Source organism: Heteronotia binoei, chromosome 13, assembly GCF_032191835.1.
Source record: "Heteronotia binoei isolate CCM8104 ecotype False Entrance Well chromosome 13, APGP_CSIRO_Hbin_v1, whole genome shotgun sequence".
In the NCBI taxonomy this organism is placed as follows: Eukaryota; Metazoa; Chordata; class Lepidosauria; order Squamata; family Gekkonidae; genus Heteronotia; species Heteronotia binoei.
Window position 1 is genome coordinate 79352079 of NC_083235.1, and position 16987 is coordinate 79369065.

The following is a 16987-nucleotide window of genomic DNA, read 5'->3' on the forward strand; positions in this document are numbered from 1 at the left end:
AATGGTAACACAGTAAACTCAAAGAGTCCCTCTTTGGTTACAAACGCTGTTTTCTGCTGATCTTTAGGATCCATAGCTACCTGCCAATAACCTTTTGTCAAATCTAAGGTGGTAATAAAATTGGCAGCTCCAATTGTCTCGACCAACTCATCTATGCGAGGCATTGGATACACATCCGGTACTGTGATCTTATTCAGTCTTCTGTAGTCCACACAAAACCTCATGGTTTTGTCTGGTTTGGGTACTAGGACTACAGGTGAGGCCCACGGACTTTCTGATGGTACAATCAAACCCAATCTCAACATTTCTTCTACCTCCTGCTGTACATACTTGGCATTCGGGCCGGTCACTCTATATGGTTGGAGTGCTACAGGCCTCAAATCCCCTGTGTCAATCTTGTGACACGCTAGGTTTGTCTTACCTGGTACATCTGAAAAAATTGTTTTGTACCCTCCCAATATTGTTTGTAACTGGCCTCTTTGTTCTCCATTAAGAGAAGGGGTGAACTGAACCTCCTTAAGGGTCTCTTCCTGGGATATTTTCCCCCAACCCGACAATTCAGTTCCCGCACACTCTCCCTTCTTTGCAATTAAAACCAAATTACCCCTGTCAAAATAAGGTTTTAACATATTTACATGGGACACTTTACATTGTTCACCATCTTCACTTAAATTCACTACATAGTTCACGTTGGAGACATTATGGGCGATGGTATAAGGTCCCTCCCAGGCCACATCTAACTTGTTCTTCTTCCTGGGTTTTAAAACCAGTACTCTATCTCCTGGCTTGAACTCTCTGTCTCTGGACTTGGAGTCGTACCACTGCTTCTGCCGTTGTTGCGATCTTCTCATGTTGTCTGCAGCAGCCGTCCTCACCTCCTGCAGATGCTGTTGTAGTTCTTGTAGGTAAGAGATGACATCTGTCTCCTGGATGTCCTCGTTCCCGGACCACGCCTCTTTCAGAACATCAAGGGGTCCTCTGGCTTGTCTTCCATACAACAGTTCAAATGGACTGAACCCGGAACTTTCTTGGGGTACCTCCCTGTACCCAAAGAGCAGGTGTTGCAACCTCTGGTCCCAATCGTTGGGATGCTTGTATGCGTAAGTCTTTAGCATATGGTTCAGGGTGCCATTAAACCTTTCATTGAGTCCATTTGCTTGTGGGTGGTATGCTGTTGTGGTCACATGCCGGATTCCACAAGCTCTTAACAACTCTTGCATCACATTTGACATAAATGTGGTGCCTAAATCAGTCACCATCTCTTTTGGAAAACCCAATCTTGAAAACACAGTCAATAGGGCTTCCGCCACTGTCTTTGCCTCAATGTCCTTAAGTGGAACCGCTTCTGGAAACTTGGTGGCATAATCTACGATGGTCAGAATGTACTTGTTTCCCCTTCTGGTCACTCTGGAGATAGGACCAACAATATCTACTCCTATCTTCCCAAAGGCTTCTGTGACTATAGGGACTGGTTGTAATAGACCCTTAGTTTTGTCTAGAGCTTTCCCCACCATTTGGCAGGCTTGACACGATTTACAAAAAGCCCTTATGTCCTTGCCCATATTTGGCCAAAAGAACCGTTCTTGCACTCGGTCCCTTGTCTTATTGATGCCAAGGTGAGAGGCCATGGGTGATGCATGAGCCAAATCCAACACTTGCATCCTATACTTTCTTGGCAGGACTAATTGCTTCTTTCTTTCCCATACTATGTTATGTTTTCTTTTTAAGGCCACCCGGTATAGTTTCTGGTCTATCACTTTAAATTGGCATGGGTGTTCAATTGTGATCTCAGTGTCACTCACCCCAGTTCTCTGCCATAGTTCCTTCAGGCTGTCATCTTGTTGCTGCTCTCTGAGGAATTCTGCAGCAGGGATGGTCTGCAACATTGTTTCCTCTTCTTCTGCTGGTTGCTGTACACACACCTCAGTAGTTGCTGCTTCTGGCCTGCTTCTTGTTACAATGTTGACAGGATTAGCTTGCTGTCTCTTTAACTCATCAGCTAAATCATTGCCCAATAGAAGCGATGTTCCTATGTCACTCAGGACTCCCACAATCCAATCACCTTGGAACTCTCTATACTTGATAGGAACTTCTGCCAGGGCCACTTCAAATGTAGGTCCTTTAATGCCTTTTATGGTGTAAGATTTCCCAGGCAAATACTGATGACTTTTTACTAATTCTGGCTGTACTAGGGAAACCTGAGCCCCTGTGTCCCTATACGCCTTGACTTCCTCGTCATTTACTGTCACAGTCTCAGTATATTCCTCACTCAAGCTTTCCTGCACTTTCCACACCTTCAGAACACTATTGGGTCTTTCTGGTGGTGTGTTCTCTGGAAGTGAGGGGTTTGTTTCTACTTCTTTCTGTTGACTTTGCACTATTTTAACTGTCTTAGCTGGTGGGGTCTTTTTCCCTTTTTCTGGGCAAAATTTGGCATAGTGCCCAAATCCTCCACATTGGAAGCAAGCAGCCTGGGTCCTTCTGTATGGAGGTGGACTGTACCGCTTTGCAGGGTTGTTGTTACCCGCCCCAGACTTCTCTGGAGAGTTCCAGACTCGGGGTTTTTTAGTTGGAGCAGTCCACATTGAACTCCCTAGATCTGATTCAATCTCATCTAGAATCATAGCTGCTTCTTCTACTGTCTTTAATTTCTTGTCTCTCAGAACCCACCTATACTGAGAGGGGACTTGGTTATAAAACTGTTCCAAGCCCACTAAGTTTTTCAGGTCTTCTAAAGTGGAAACTTTACTCCCTTCAACCCATCTGTTCAGGGCTCTGTCTAACCGACAACCTAGTTGAGAGTATGTTTCTCCAGGCTTCCTTCTGATTTCTCTAAATTTTTTCCTGCTTTGCTCTGCTGTTAAGCCAAAGCGGACTCTGACCCTTTCCTTGTACAATTGATAATCAGAAGTCTCCTCATCCCTCAGTTCAGAGTAGATTTCACTCAACTCTCCACAGATCTGAGGTCTCAAATAAATCATTCTGTCCTCATCAGCAACTCTTAAATCTTTACATGTTCTTTCAAAATTAAACAAAAAAGCTTCTACATCATCCCCTTTTTGATACTTGGGGAATTTCTTTTGTTCTACTGTGAGGCGCCTCTCATTTCTAGTATCACGTTGAAACTCAGGCCTTCCCTGAATCTCCTGGAGTTTCAAACTGTACATTTTTTCCTCATGTTCTCTCTCTCTTTCCGCTTCCCTCTCTCTTTGTTCTCTCTCTGCTTCCCTTTCTCTGCGTTCTCTCTCCTCTCTTTCTGATTCCAGCCTAGCCATTTCCATTCCTTTTTCTGCTTGAATCTTGGCCATCTGAATCTCTTTTTCTGCCTCTATTCTGGCCAATTCCAACTGTATTTTCATAGCCTCTATGCTATGAGTAGGATTCTCCTCAGGAATCTCCTCTTGTGTCTGCCCATCCCCCGTGGCTGTGGTAGTTCTCTTAGGAGGAGCCATTTCTGACAGGAATTTTTCACAAAACTGTCTTAATTCCTTTACTGCAGTGTCCCTCTACTTTCTGTGTGTCTTAGTGACACTTATTTTGGAGTTTTCCTTCGAAATCCCGACGCTGGCAACCATGTATAGCAGCACCAGGCTCACGGCCTTACTGGATCTCTAAATTTCAGTCTCTTCGGGGTATTTTACTTGTTTAGATGGATGGGACCACAGCAGCTTTGTAGTTTTTCTCACACAATATAGGCTCACGAGAACTTGAACTTAAAACCACAGATTTATTGTTACAAACAGTCTTAAACTGGGGATATGGGAGATATTTACACAGGTTACTATTTTGTTTCAGGCTTCACGATTACTTTTTCTTTTGTTTTGAGTCTTTCACCGTTACACAGTTCACCTTCAACTCCCTCTCCACCTTTTGTCGAGGTCTGGCCTCTTGGGATAGATGTGTCTAGTCACACCCCTCGACTGAAGACTCTTCTCTCAGCCCTTCTTGGTGTCTCTGACCCACATCTACTCCCTCAACCTCCTCACTAGGTCTTTAGAGTAGTTTCCTGGTGTCTGCGACCGTTCAGGTCTTTAACTGACTCACACACACACACAGCCCTCTCGGCTGGTTAGGTCAAGCTGGCAGTCTCTGGAAGACTTCCCCGTCTCCGTCCCCAGCTTCCACTCAGGATCAGCTATCTTTTCGGCCCTTCTCAGGCCCCAACGGACCCTCTCAGTCTTTCTGTCAGGCTCCAACTCTGACAGACTCCTGACTGAGCTCCTGCCTCAGCAGTCTCTTGTCATAAACTAAACTTTTTTTCCCTCCCTGAGAGCTCAGAGCACTTTGCCCCCACCCTCAGGTCACCTGACGCAGCCCTGTGCGTCTTCAGCTTATGCTTAACCCATTGCTTTCCGTCACACCCGCCTACCCGGGGGACCCCCGATTTGGAGCCTTCTCCCCCCGCTCGCCAAAAATCTGGAAAGCGGGGGGGAATAGCGGCCCTTCCCACCCAGCCCTGATCCCAGCAGCTTCTCCTTGCCCTTCCCTTCCCACCCAGCCCCAATCGCAGCAGCCTTTCTTCAGTTTTCCCAGGCTGCTTCCCGCCCCCAATCAGCTGGCTGGCGGGGGGGGGGGAGAGGGAGCCCCGCCCGCAAAGGACCATGTGCCTTTGCACCTCCAGAGGCTTGACTTGAAAGGCTTCAATTTAGGATGGTGTGTCTGTGTTTCTGTGAAGAAGCTGGCAGCAACTGGTGAGTAGAGAGGCCGATCCACTGCTTCAGACTCGCCAGAAGGGGGGGGGGGGGGAGAGAGAGAGAGAGGGAAACGTCTTCATTATTCCCTATGTAATCGATTCTCATAGGGTATAATGGGGAATTGTTCTGGAGGTTTCGGGGGCTCTGGGGGAGCTGTTTTTTGAGGTAGAGGCACCAAATTTTCAATATAGTATCTAGTGCCTCTCTGCAAAGTACCCCCCAAGTTTCAAAATGATTGGACCAGGGGGTCCAATTCTATGAGCCCCAAAAGAAGGTGCCCCTATCCTTCATTATTTCCTATGGAAGGAAGACATTTAAAAAGGTGTGCTGTCCCTTTAAATGTGATGGCCAGAACTCCCTTGAAGTTCAATTATGCTTGTCACACCCTTGTTCCTGGCTCTGCCCCCAGTGTCTCCTGGCTCCGCCCCCAAAGTCTCCTGGCTCCACTCCCAAAGTCCCCAGATATTTCTTGAATTGGACTTGGCAACCCTACTTAGCAAGCTTCCAATGGCATTGTAGGGGAACAAAGTATTCGTGAATTTCCTGCACTGTGCAGGGGGTTGAAGTAGATGACCCTGGACAGCCCTTTCAACTCTGTGATTCTAAAGGCAGGGAGTGTGCTTAAGGAATGAAGGAATAAAAATAAAATGTTGTAGCAGGCTCATAAGAAAGTTTAAAAAAAAAGACAGAAAAGAACAGGGCAGTGTTTCACAATAGTCCTGGAGAAATTATTTTTTGACAGAATAGGAGACACATAATAAGGGATTTAGGTCCAGAGGTAAGTGAACACAAATCTTTGGCTGATACGTACTAATCCATGGGAATCTTATTCTCAGAAGGAAGGGTTGTGGTGTTTCATATTTGCTCTGAAGACTGAAAGTTGCTGGGAGAGCCTATGTTTGTTCACTCAGAAAAGAATCCTACTCACAGCCTGATCCTATGCACTTAATTTTATTTACTTTTTTATGGTCTACCTTTCTCACTGAGACTCAAAATCAGTTACATGCTGTAAATCAATGCAATAATTCACAAGAGATCTAATAAAAAATGCAACAAGTCTAAGATTACAGCAATTTCAAACAAAGCAGAAATAATTATGCTTGGTATGTCAAGCAATGCAGAAAATATTACAAAGGTAGAAAGCAACGCAATAAAAGCAGGATAATACGTACAATAAACAGTACTTAGTGTGCTGTGACACAGCTCACAGTCCTTTTCATTTTATAAAAGCTCCCTCCTGAACCATTCCATTATATTATAGCCCTATTATTACCATTATTAAAATGTCCTCTTAAACCATTCTGCTTTACGTAGTTGGCAGAATGAGAAAATTGTGGAAGCTTTCCTGACTTCCTCAGAAAGGCCATTTAATAAATGGGATCCAAAACAGAAAATACGTGTGTATGGGCAGTTGCTGAGCTTTCCTATTTGTTGGGTAATGTCAGGTGTGCCTGCCATGATCCATGCTGTTTGTGCCATACCTCCATGATCTATATGGTTTGTTAAATCAATGTCTGCTGGGAGGAGAGTGGAACATGTGTGTGTGTGTGGGGGGGGGGACTGGGAATTTCTGTACTTTCATTTTGGCCGTTGACTCTGGTGTATCTCACACTTGCTAAGCTATCTTGTTACTAATGCAACCAGTGTCTGGCCCTTCCAAAGTTACCCTCCGAACTATAGTGACCCTGGACTGAACTGATGAGAATGGTGGGAATATGTGTGAATGTCTTGGAGGCAGGAGGAGTGGGCACCAGAACTTACCCATGCAACTGCCCTATATCTACCACATTGTAACCATTAATACTCATTTCTGCAACTTTGGTCATGTATAGATTAGCTCTGGCATTTCAGTACTAATAAACTATGGTTTCATCAGAAAGTTTGTTTGACTGATACCAGGTTTATTCTGACAGGTAGCACTGTTAGGAGCCTTATGTTAGCGATTTACAGCGAAAAGATTATATTTACAGTTTCAGGTTTCAGTAACTGAAAGAAAGCTCTCACACTTCTTTAATTCTGCAAACTATGCAAAACAGTTGCTTGGAAGGGCATTTTTATAAAGCTTATAGAGAACAGGACTGTAGTCTATGCCAGTGTACACTATATATTATTGATTTGTTGTATGTTTTATCATGCTTTTACAGCATTATTTTCATTTTTATATTCCATTTTCTGCATTGCTTGACATAGCACGTTTGATGCTCTTTTTCATTTTTGTAATTTTTGTGAGCCTTGTCCTATTGCATTGCTTATTAGATCTCATATGCTTTTTGACTACAATATTCTATACCATGTAATCCAACTTGAGTCTCAAGTAGAAACCTAGTAAATAACTCATACTGAATGGATGGATGGATGGATGGATGGATGAATGATGGGCTGACCGCCACTATATTCATTTGTCCTTCCAATACAAATTTTCTTGGTACAGGCTGCATCTGGAAAGAAATGGGCAGAATGGCAGCTTTATGGCTGCAAGAAAGGAGAAAAAAGTAGGGAAATTCTGCTGTACCAATGTGAAGAAGAAGAGAAGGAGGAAGAGGAGATTAGATTTATACCCTGCCCTTCACTCAGAGTTTCAGAGCAGCTTACAATATGCTTCCCTTTCTCTCCCACTATAGACACCCTGTGAGATAGATGGGGCTGAAAGAGCTCTCAGAGAATGGCTCTTGAGAAAACAGCTGTGAGAGAATTGTGTCTGACCCAAGGTCACCCAACAGCTGCATGTGAAGGAGTGGGAAATCAAACCCAGTTCTCCCAGATTAGAGTCTGCACTCCACTACAGAGGAGTAAGTGCAGGGGGGGGGGACCCTCTGCAGTAATAACTTGGCAACTGCTCCCACACCTTTCCCTAAAGCTGTATGAATGCCCTACTTACAAGTCAGCAGTAACAACCCCTAGGGCTCAGCAACTATGGCTGGCAGTAGATGATCTCAGCCAAAAGTGATTGGTTAGCTTCACTCCCATGCAACATGCTCCACCCTAAACCCAACTGTCTCCTGGACTTATCTTAAACTTATTCAGAAAATATGGTCATTTTTCTAGGAAGCTATAACTGATTTTTAAAAAACCCAGCCATCTGAACCTCAGTTCCACAAACAAAAGGCAGAAAGAGCTAAAGAGCAAGCAAAACAAGATGGGTTCTTCTGGAAAATTCCTGCAAATTGCTAAGCAGGGGGGTGCAAGCAGTTAGCCTTGCCTGAGGCACAAAAAGGGCTGGCCCCGGCCTTGCTGGTCTAACAGTGTTTGCAACTCCCAATAATCCATTCAGGTGAAGGAAGGGAAGGGGATCAAAGGGCTTGATTCATCCTTGCTCTGTCTTTCCCATTCCCTAGTTAATGCTTGGATCAATTTTCTAGCCTAGGAAAACATGCACATAGACTTCCTTTTGCATTTCCTCCTATTGGATCAAGGTGTAAGACAAAATCCTATGCACACTTTCCCAAGAGTAAGTCCCATCAGAGGGGACCTCATTCTCCTGAAAAAACCACGAATGGGACAAGGCTTCATTCCAGTTAGCTGTCCCCAGCAAATATTCTGGGTCTCGATAAGTCTCTGTGCCATAAAAGAGAATATCCAACTAGAAAAGACAACATTTGACAAAGATAGGAGCAGAATTCCTGCTCAGAGCATCCTTTAATAAATGAAAATATAATTTTTAAAAACCCCAGAAAGTGAAACAAAGCAAATCTCCCCTGGATACAATTTTGTTAGTTAATCATTTCCCAACCTCTTTTGAGGTCACCACTGGTCTAGGTGTATCCCACCAGCCTCAACGTGTTGGGGAAAGTCTTCCTCATCCCCATGCATTTTTCCTGATCAATGAAGAGTGAATTTGCTTTGACAGCTAGGTCATGCTCCAAGTTGGCTTTGGTGTGGACCAGGGCCTGGAGCATATCTTCTGCATCTCTCAGCCTCTGCTGAAGGCTCTGGATTGTATCATCTATTTCATAAACTTCATTAACAAGGCTGTATGGGACATTAAAAAAAAACAAGTTAGCAACCAGGAAAGATATCCCATCTTCCATTTGTTGTGTTTCTAGTGAAGTTTCTTGTAAGTCTTATCAATGGTTTGAATGCAGAGGACCCCTCATTAGTCAGGTTAGAAATCAGCCTGCTCGTTTGCCATAATGAAGCCAGCAAAACACCCTGTCTTTTTCAGTAGACCAGGCAGCAGGCAAAAAACTAGCAAGATAAAATGTTTGAGTGAATTATAAAAAAAAGCACGTGACAAGCAGAACCACTTATGGAAAGGATGGGAAATTGGTTTGTCAGTTTATTTTCTCTGGGCTTCACATTTCTCTGTCGACTAGCATGAGTAGGCAAAACCCAGCAAAATCCACTAATTAAAAGGTAGCAAATAGGTGAATAAAGGCAGTCAGGGTGCCAAAGGGCATTCAAGGGTGATGTCTTTTTATTTCAAACTACTTAACTGGAATTAAAAGTTAGCCCATAGAACAGAACACCAGTTTTGGATATGTAAAAGTAAAGGTAAAAGTAGTCCCCTGTGCAAGCACCAGTCATTTTCGACTCTGGGGTGACGTTGCTTTCACGTTTTCACGGCAGACTTTTTACGGGGTGGTTTGCCATTGCCTTCCCCAGTCATCTACGTTTCCCCCCCAGCAAGCTGGGTACTCATTTTACTGACCTCGGAAGGATGGAAGGCTGAGTCAACCTGAGTTGGCCAACTGAACCAGCTTTCGCTGGGATCGAACTCAGATCATGAGCAGAGGGCTCCAACTGCAGTACTGCAGTTTTACCACTCTGAGCCACAGGGCCCATATATTTGGATATGGGCAACAATCTATTTAGCCTTGTTTCCTGTCTCCAATTGTGGACTTCAGAGGAAATATGAAAGAAGAAACAGTTTTTCTTTCCTGGAGCCAAGTGTCTCATTATTCTTCCACAACTAATAAGCAGTTTCAGGGCAACCTAAATATAAGGTTGCATCCCCTGTCCACAATCAAAATAGTATCCCCTACTGCATGTTACAGCCCATGTACACAAGACAAAAACATGAAGAACCTACACAATTGTAGGGTTGCCAATCCCCAGGTGGGGGCAGGGGATTTCCCAGTTTGGAGGCCCTCCCCGTTTCAGGGTCAGCCGAAAGTGGGGGGAGGGGAGGGAAATGTCTTCTGGGAACTCTATTATTCCCTATGGAGATTTATTCCCATAGAAAATCATGGAGAATTGATCCGTGGGTATCTGGGGCTCTGGGGGGGGGGCTGCTTTTTGGGGTAGAGGCACCAAATTTTCAGTATAGCATCTAGTGCCTCTCCCCAAATATCCCCCAAGTTTCAAAAGGATTGGACCAGGGGGTCCAATTCTATGAGCCCCAAAAGAAGGTGCCACTATCCTTCATTATTTCCTAAGGAAGGAAGGAATTGAAAAGGTGTGCCATCCCTTTAAATGTGATGGTCAGAACTCCCTTTGGAGTTCAATGATGTTTGTCACAGCCTTGATCTTGGCTCCACCCCTAATGTCTCCTGGCTCCACCCCCAAAGTCCCCAGATATTTCTTGAATTGGACTTGGCAACCCTACACAATTGACAAATATATAAATGAATATTAAAAAGAAATCAAATGGGGCATTTTTGTTCCTCTCCATACATGTGTCAGGAAACACACCTAAAGCCTTGAGGCTACAATATGGAAAATGCAAAATTTATTTCAGTGTGTTGTCTCCTGGGGACGTAAAAAGATCTTAAACTTATGGAGCTATATATGAGTATGGATGTCAAAGCACAGTGAACAGGACTTACCCAAGACGTTGACTGTTTATAAAAACCACTTCCCAGCCCCACATTTTTATTCCTATATGGAAGCAACCCTTCTGTTTTAGCTTACCGTAACTGAGCTGAATCCCGGCAGAGTTCTACATTGGGCCTACGAGTGCGCTCATCCAGGCGCGTGTGAGCCACCTTCAAGGGAGGCCCTTTGTCCCTAATGGCCTTTCGAATTGCTTGTATATTCATCTCTGTCTGAAAGATTTCCTGTAGAGTCTGAAGTGTGGGGGAAATAAGGGTGGAGAAAAGCCAACAACAAACATTTAAATACCTTTAATAAAAAAATACTTGAGAATATACTTTTCTGTTTTTATTTATGTAATACAACCTTGATTAATTCAGAAGCTAGTAGTCCCAGAGTCTCAAAATATTTTCAGTGGGTTCTTTGACAAAATTAACTTCTTTCAGTCTTGAATGAATCATTCCTCTTAAAGCCAGCATATCTTCACTATTAATACAACTGTTTATCTCCCAAAAAATTGTGGTAGGTTTTTTTTCCTATTGTGAGTTATTGTCAGGGCTTTTTTTTTTGTAGAAAAAGCCCAGCAGGAACTCATCTAAATATTAGGCCACATTCCTGACACCAAGCCACCTGGAACTGCATTCTTGTGTGTTCCTGCTAAAAAAAGCCCTGGTTATTGCTGATGTATCATCAAAACATGCAGGGGATTGTGAGAAGTGAAATAAGCATTGAATGTATTAAGGTATATCTGCATTTCCTGAATCTGCACAGATAGGTGAAAATGTAACCCTAGATATTGTTCCCATATAGGAAGGAATCTTATACATTTATTTCCTGCTTTTCTTCCACAGAACCCATGTCAGAGCTTCTAGGCCAGGGGTAGCCAAACTTGCTTAACATAAGAGCCACCTAGAATAAATGTCAGATGTTTGAGAGCCACAAGACATGAACATTAGATGTTTGAGAGCCACAAGGAGGGAAGGAAGGAAGGAAGGAAGGAAGGAAGGAAGGAAGGAAGGAAGGAAGGAAGGAAGGAAGGAGGAAGGAAGGAAGGAAGGAAGGAAGGAAGGAAGGAAGGAAGGAAGGAAGGAAGGAAGGAAGGAAGGAAGGAAGGAAGGAAGGAAGGAAGGAAGGAAGGAAGGAAAATAGATGGAAGGGAGGGAGGAGGGAGGGAGTGGGGAGGAGGAAGCAACTAGCTTTAAATGCAGTCTCCAAGCCACCAGCTGGCTTGGCTTGGAGTAGGGTTGCCAATCCCCAGGTGGGGGCAGGGGATCCCCCGGTTTGGAGGCCCTCCCCCGCTTCAAGGTCATCAGAAAGCAGGGGGAGGGGAGGAAAATGTCTGCTGGGAACTCTGTTATTCCCTATGGAGATTTATTCTCATAGAAAATCATGGAGAATTGATCCACAGATATCTGGGGCTCTGGGGGGCTGTTTTTTGGGGGTAGAGGCACCAAATTTTCAGTGTAGCTTCTAGTGCCTCTCCCCAAAATACCCCCCAAGTTTCAAAAAGATTGGACCAGGGGGTCCAATTCTATGAGCCCCAAAAGAAGGTGCCCCTATCCTTCATTATTTCCTATGGAAGGAAGGAATTGAAAAGGTGTGCTGTCCCTTTAAATGTGATGGCCAGAACTCCCTTTGGAGTTCAATTATGCTTGTCACAGCCTTGATCTTGGTTCCACCCCTAATGTCTCCTGGCTCCACCCCCAAAGTCTCCTGGCTCCACTCCCAAAGTCCCCAGATATTTCTTGAATTGGACTTGGCAACCTTAGCTTGGAGAAGTGATTTAAAGAGAGAAATGCCTTCTCCAAGCTGGCCAACAGGGCAGTGGGGGCTTCGAGAGCCACACAATATGTGTGAAAGAGCTACCTGTGGCTCCCAAGCCACAGTTTGGCCCCCCCTGTTCTAGGCAGACTCCCATCCCAGAGACCAAACAGATCTGTTGAGCAAGCTTGCTGCATCATAAAATTCATGCACCTAATGAAGTGTGCATGCACACAAAAGCCTATACCCAGAATTAAAGTTTGTTGGTCTTAAAGCACCACTGGACTAAAAAAAAAATTCACCTTAAAAAGAGTGAGGGGCCAGTACAGACTGAGGTACATGGCAAAACATGGGTAAACATCCAGCCTTTTACCTGATCTTTGTGAAGATATGATTTGGGACACACCACACTGTAGGGACCTTTCATAAAGGGTCACATGTTAGATATGGATCCATCTCAATACCAGTGCTGACAGGGAGAAAGAAAGAAAGAAAGAAAGAAAGAAAGAAAGAAAGAAAGAAAGAAAGAAAGAAAGAAAGAAAGAAAGAAAGAAAGAAAGAAAGAAAGAAAGAAAGAGAGAGAGAGAGAGAGAGAGAGAGAGAGAGAGAGAGAGAAGGGGGGAGAGTTGGAAACAAATATAGAAAAAAGAAAAAAGAAAGAGAAAGGAAATAGGAAGGAAGGAAGGAAAAGGGTGAAAGGAAGGAAAGAGTGAAAGAAATGACACTCTCACTGGTAAATCCAGCCACGGATCCCTCAACGCCAGTCCGCAGGGCCTCCAGTCCCCTGGCCGCCTCTCCCCCTGCCTTCCTCCGCATCGCACCTTCTTCCCCCCCCCCCCCCCGGTTGTGCGCCTCCACTTATTCTTCTCCCTCCCTTCCCCACCTCTGGCAGGTCAGTTTCATGCTGCACAAAGCCCTTTCTCCCCACCCCCTGCCTGATGGCTCAGAAATCGGTGCGGAGCTCATTTCATGCCGGGCCAAACCAGTGGCAACTCAAACAGACTGAAAAGGCCCCATGGCTCCTCCCTCCTTGGCATTTCCTGGATGGGAAGAAAATGCCAGGGAGGGAGGAGCCAAGCACCCTTTTCGGCTGCAGTCTGTTTGAGCTGCCGCCAGCTTGGCCTGGCGTGGAATGAGCTTCGCGCCAATTTCCAAGCAATTGGGCAATGGGGGGGGGGGGGAGGAGGAAGTGCTTTGTGCATCATGAAACTGACCTGCCTGAGGTGGGGAAGGGAGGGAGAAGGAGGCATGGAGGCACATAACCTGGAGGAGGGAGGCGTGATGCGGGGGGAGGCGGGGGAGAGGGGCAGCCAGGGGACTGGAGGCCCCGCGGACTGGCGTTGAGGGCTCTGCGGCCCGGTGCCGGGTCGCGACCCTGGCTTTGGGAAACACTGCCCTACAGAAAATACCTGCCTTGAAGTGCATATTCTATAACACAACCATGCCACGCAAAAAAAAAAATCATGCCACAAGCTCACACTGATGCTAAACACCACATGGTTAGATATGACAGGAAAAAATGACAATACACTGCAAACAAAAAGAATGATGTGCTTCAGTGTCTGTGTGACGGTAGTCATGTACCCCTGCACCCCCCTCCCCCCCTAATTCTTCCTTCTCAGCATTTTGGACCTGTTTTAGGGCTTTGAGCCACCACAGACACATATGTGGGAAGGGGGAATGGAAAGCTGGTGTCTGTTTCAGCTGCATGGTGGGTGGTAAGACAGCAAGGGTGCAGAGCAGTGTTCCCTCTAATTGTAATTCCCTCTAATCCCTCTAAAATGAATTAGCAGGAGCTAGCAAACAGATTTTAAACCTCCAGCTCACATGTTTTTGTCTTAGCTCAGGAAAAATGGCTCCAGAGCAGAATAATTTATGCAGTAGCTCACAACTTTAATGCCAGCAGCTCACAAAGTAGAATTTTTGCTCACAAGACTCTGCAGCTTAGAGGGAACATTGAGGAGGTGAGTGAAAGCCAAGGTTAAGGGGGGGGGGGAGTCTTTAGAGTGGTGCCTGCCAGATCCAGGTTTTTGCTGTGTAAGCTGGCTGGGTGATTTTGGGCTAGTCACAGAATTTCAGCCTAACCTAATTTACAAGGTTGTGCAGATCAAAGTGGGGAGAGAGTGATGTAAACTGTTTTTCTCTCCCCCCCCCCACCAGTGTGAAGAAAGATTGTCCTTTTCTTATGTAGAAGCTGCAGGAAGGGAGAAGGCAATGGTAAGCTGAAAAATGGATAAAGGGAAGGATATATGGTTGCCACCTTCAGGTTAGGAAATTCCTGGAGATGTAAGGGGTGTAATTAGAGGAAGGATGAGACCTCAGACAGATACAATGCCATCCTCCTGGGGAACCACTGTTGCCAATCTCCAGGTGAGGGCTGGAGATCATTCAGAATTACAACTGCTCTCCAGATGACAGACATCAGCTCCCCTTCAGGTGTGTGTGGGGGAAGTGCATGCCTTCACCTGGGTGGGTGGAAGACAGCAAGGGTAGGGGGCACTCACCCAGAATGTCTTTCTAGAGCCCATTGTATTTTTCTTCACAATGGGGTTTATTACTGGTGTCTAGATAATGCCTACAAAAGAGCAATGAGCTGAAAGAGAAAACAACTCAAAGTTAAGGGGTGGGGGGGGGAGAGACTCTGGAAATGGATTTTACCTTAGCCAGATGAGTCTGAATTTTGTTCTTGGCCTCTGCTGTTTCAGAGATGCGGTTGGTAAAGGCAACATTGACTTTGTTGAACTGGTTCCACATCTCATTGGCAGTCACTACCAGCAGTGTTTCAATGTCATCCCTGAGTTTGGAGGAGGCAGCCCTCTCACTCTGGGAGCGCAGAATGTTATCATCAGTGAACTTGGCCCAGGATTCTGGCACTGAAATCCTGGGAAAGGACAATTGGAGACTTATAGAGAGTTTGCACAAAATATTTGTAATTTGGCTTTTCCTGTTTCAGCTGGTAAAGCATTCATTGAGCATTCCAAAAGAACAACTGCTTTGAATTCTAAATGCAGAATGAAAACTTGCAACATATTATGTTTAATACTGGCAACTATTTTCACATTCATTTCAAAAAACACATCTAACAACTTCTATGCATATTTTGCTGGATGGTACTGTTGGAGTATCTTCCTAGATTTTTATATCTCATGAATTCAGAGTGGGAAAAAAGGGGGGGGGGAGACTGGGATACAAAATTTAAAAAGAGTGTGCACACAAACAAGACAAGAAAGCAAGAGTGTAGCCGGAGGTTTTGACTTGATGGTTGACTTCCAAAATGTAGTCTTCTATATATAGAATTCATATTAATTCAAGCTTCACTCCTTTGTGATATTTTTAAAAGGGAGAGGTATAGCTTTCATTTAAAGAAGAAAATTCTTAATTCTCATTGTTGCTATACAAACAAACTTAATATTTAAAACATGCCCTGGCAGGAGTATCTGCATCCATATATGTTATTACTGTTTGCCTCCTCCCCGAAATAAATGGCTGGGCGGTGGAACAGAGAATGGGGAAGAATGCCTGGGGAAGCAGAGGCATGTAGCTCATGAATGAATTGTCTCAGGCCTGTGCACTAGTTTTCCGATGTATTTAAAACCTTTCATGCACCTTTTCAAATGGAATAGGTTATTATTGGCTGCAAAGCTTTATGCAACACTAATCCAGTTAGGATCAGTAGTAGGGTTGCTGCCCGTGGCCTAGAAATTCCTGGAGATTTGGGGGTGGATCCTGGAGAGAGTGGAGTTTGGGAGAGGAGAGAGTTTCGTGTGGATGTGATGCTGTACGGTCCACCCTCCCAAATTGCCATTTCCTCCAGGGGAACCAGGGTTGCCAGGTCCCTCCTGGCCACTGGTGAGGGGTGGAGGGGACTGAGCTTAGTAGTTCACAGCCTGGTTGTAATTTGGGGGAAATTCCAGGCCCCACCTGCAGGTGGACCACCCTGATCAGTAGATGCATGCCTCTCTCTAAATGACTTATGTATGTGAAAGAGCCACCAGAGTTTAAACATGACACCATAGACTGTAATTTCATATAATCTCAAAAGATGTTTTTCCCCAAAAGGAGATTTCCCACATTCAGCTGTGTAATTAAATGCTGAATAAGCAATCAAAGCTGAGAGATCTAACAAAATGCATACATGTGCAAACCAGCCATAGATCTCTACGATGCAACAGAATTATGTAGTCTGCTGCCGCTGCTGCTATGGAAAAATATTTTAAACTCTGAGATCAGTTAGCATTTTCCAAGCTATAGCTACATGGAGTCCATACACCAAGGAAGGTTTAGAACCAACTAAAGGCTGTATTAGGGTTGCCAGTCCAGTGGGGGGATTTGGGGGGCATTCTGGGGGTGGCCGGGGACATTGTGCGATATCCCTGATGCAAGGACATCAACCAGAAGTGACGTCATTGCAGCAGGACGTTATGTGGGGGATGCTCTGGGTTTTTCCCCATGATAATTTTAAAATTATTATTATAAATTGAGATAGGGGTACAGAAAAGAAAGAAGGAAGTGGGGAATTATATTTATCTGTTATTTGTTCATCATAAGGACAAATAGCATCAAAGTAAGTATAAAACATAAGCATTTAAGATACCTAATATTCAGTAATTTCTACATGCTCTACTACTATGCTTGTTACTACAAACCTAACTTTTTTATCATAAGTTACTATTGTTAACATTCATTATTTCATTATATATTCTAATGCATCCCAGTACTATCATAGTTATTACAGTAAAATTTAAATCTGAGAATACTTTTACAGGCATTTCTAAAAATTT

The 16987-nt window shown here is 44.5% G+C and overlaps 1 protein-coding gene across 1 annotated transcript in view; it reads right to left on the reverse strand.

Annotated features, from left to right (window-relative positions):
- Window positions 1-8292: 8292 nt before the first annotated feature.
- TEKT3 (tektin 3) overlaps window positions 8293-16987 on the reverse strand; it is an 84945-nt gene continuing 76250 nt past the window's right edge. The window contains exons 5-7 of the mRNA XM_060253144.1: window positions 14865-15087; window positions 10545-10699; window positions 8293-8663 (exon numbers count right to left, since the gene is read on the reverse strand). Of these exons, the coding sequence (XP_060109127.1) occupies window positions 8447-8663; window positions 10545-10699; window positions 14865-15087 (595 nt within the window). The 3' untranslated portion in view covers window positions 8293-8446. The remainder of the gene's footprint in view (window positions 8664-10544; window positions 10700-14864; window positions 15088-16987) is intronic.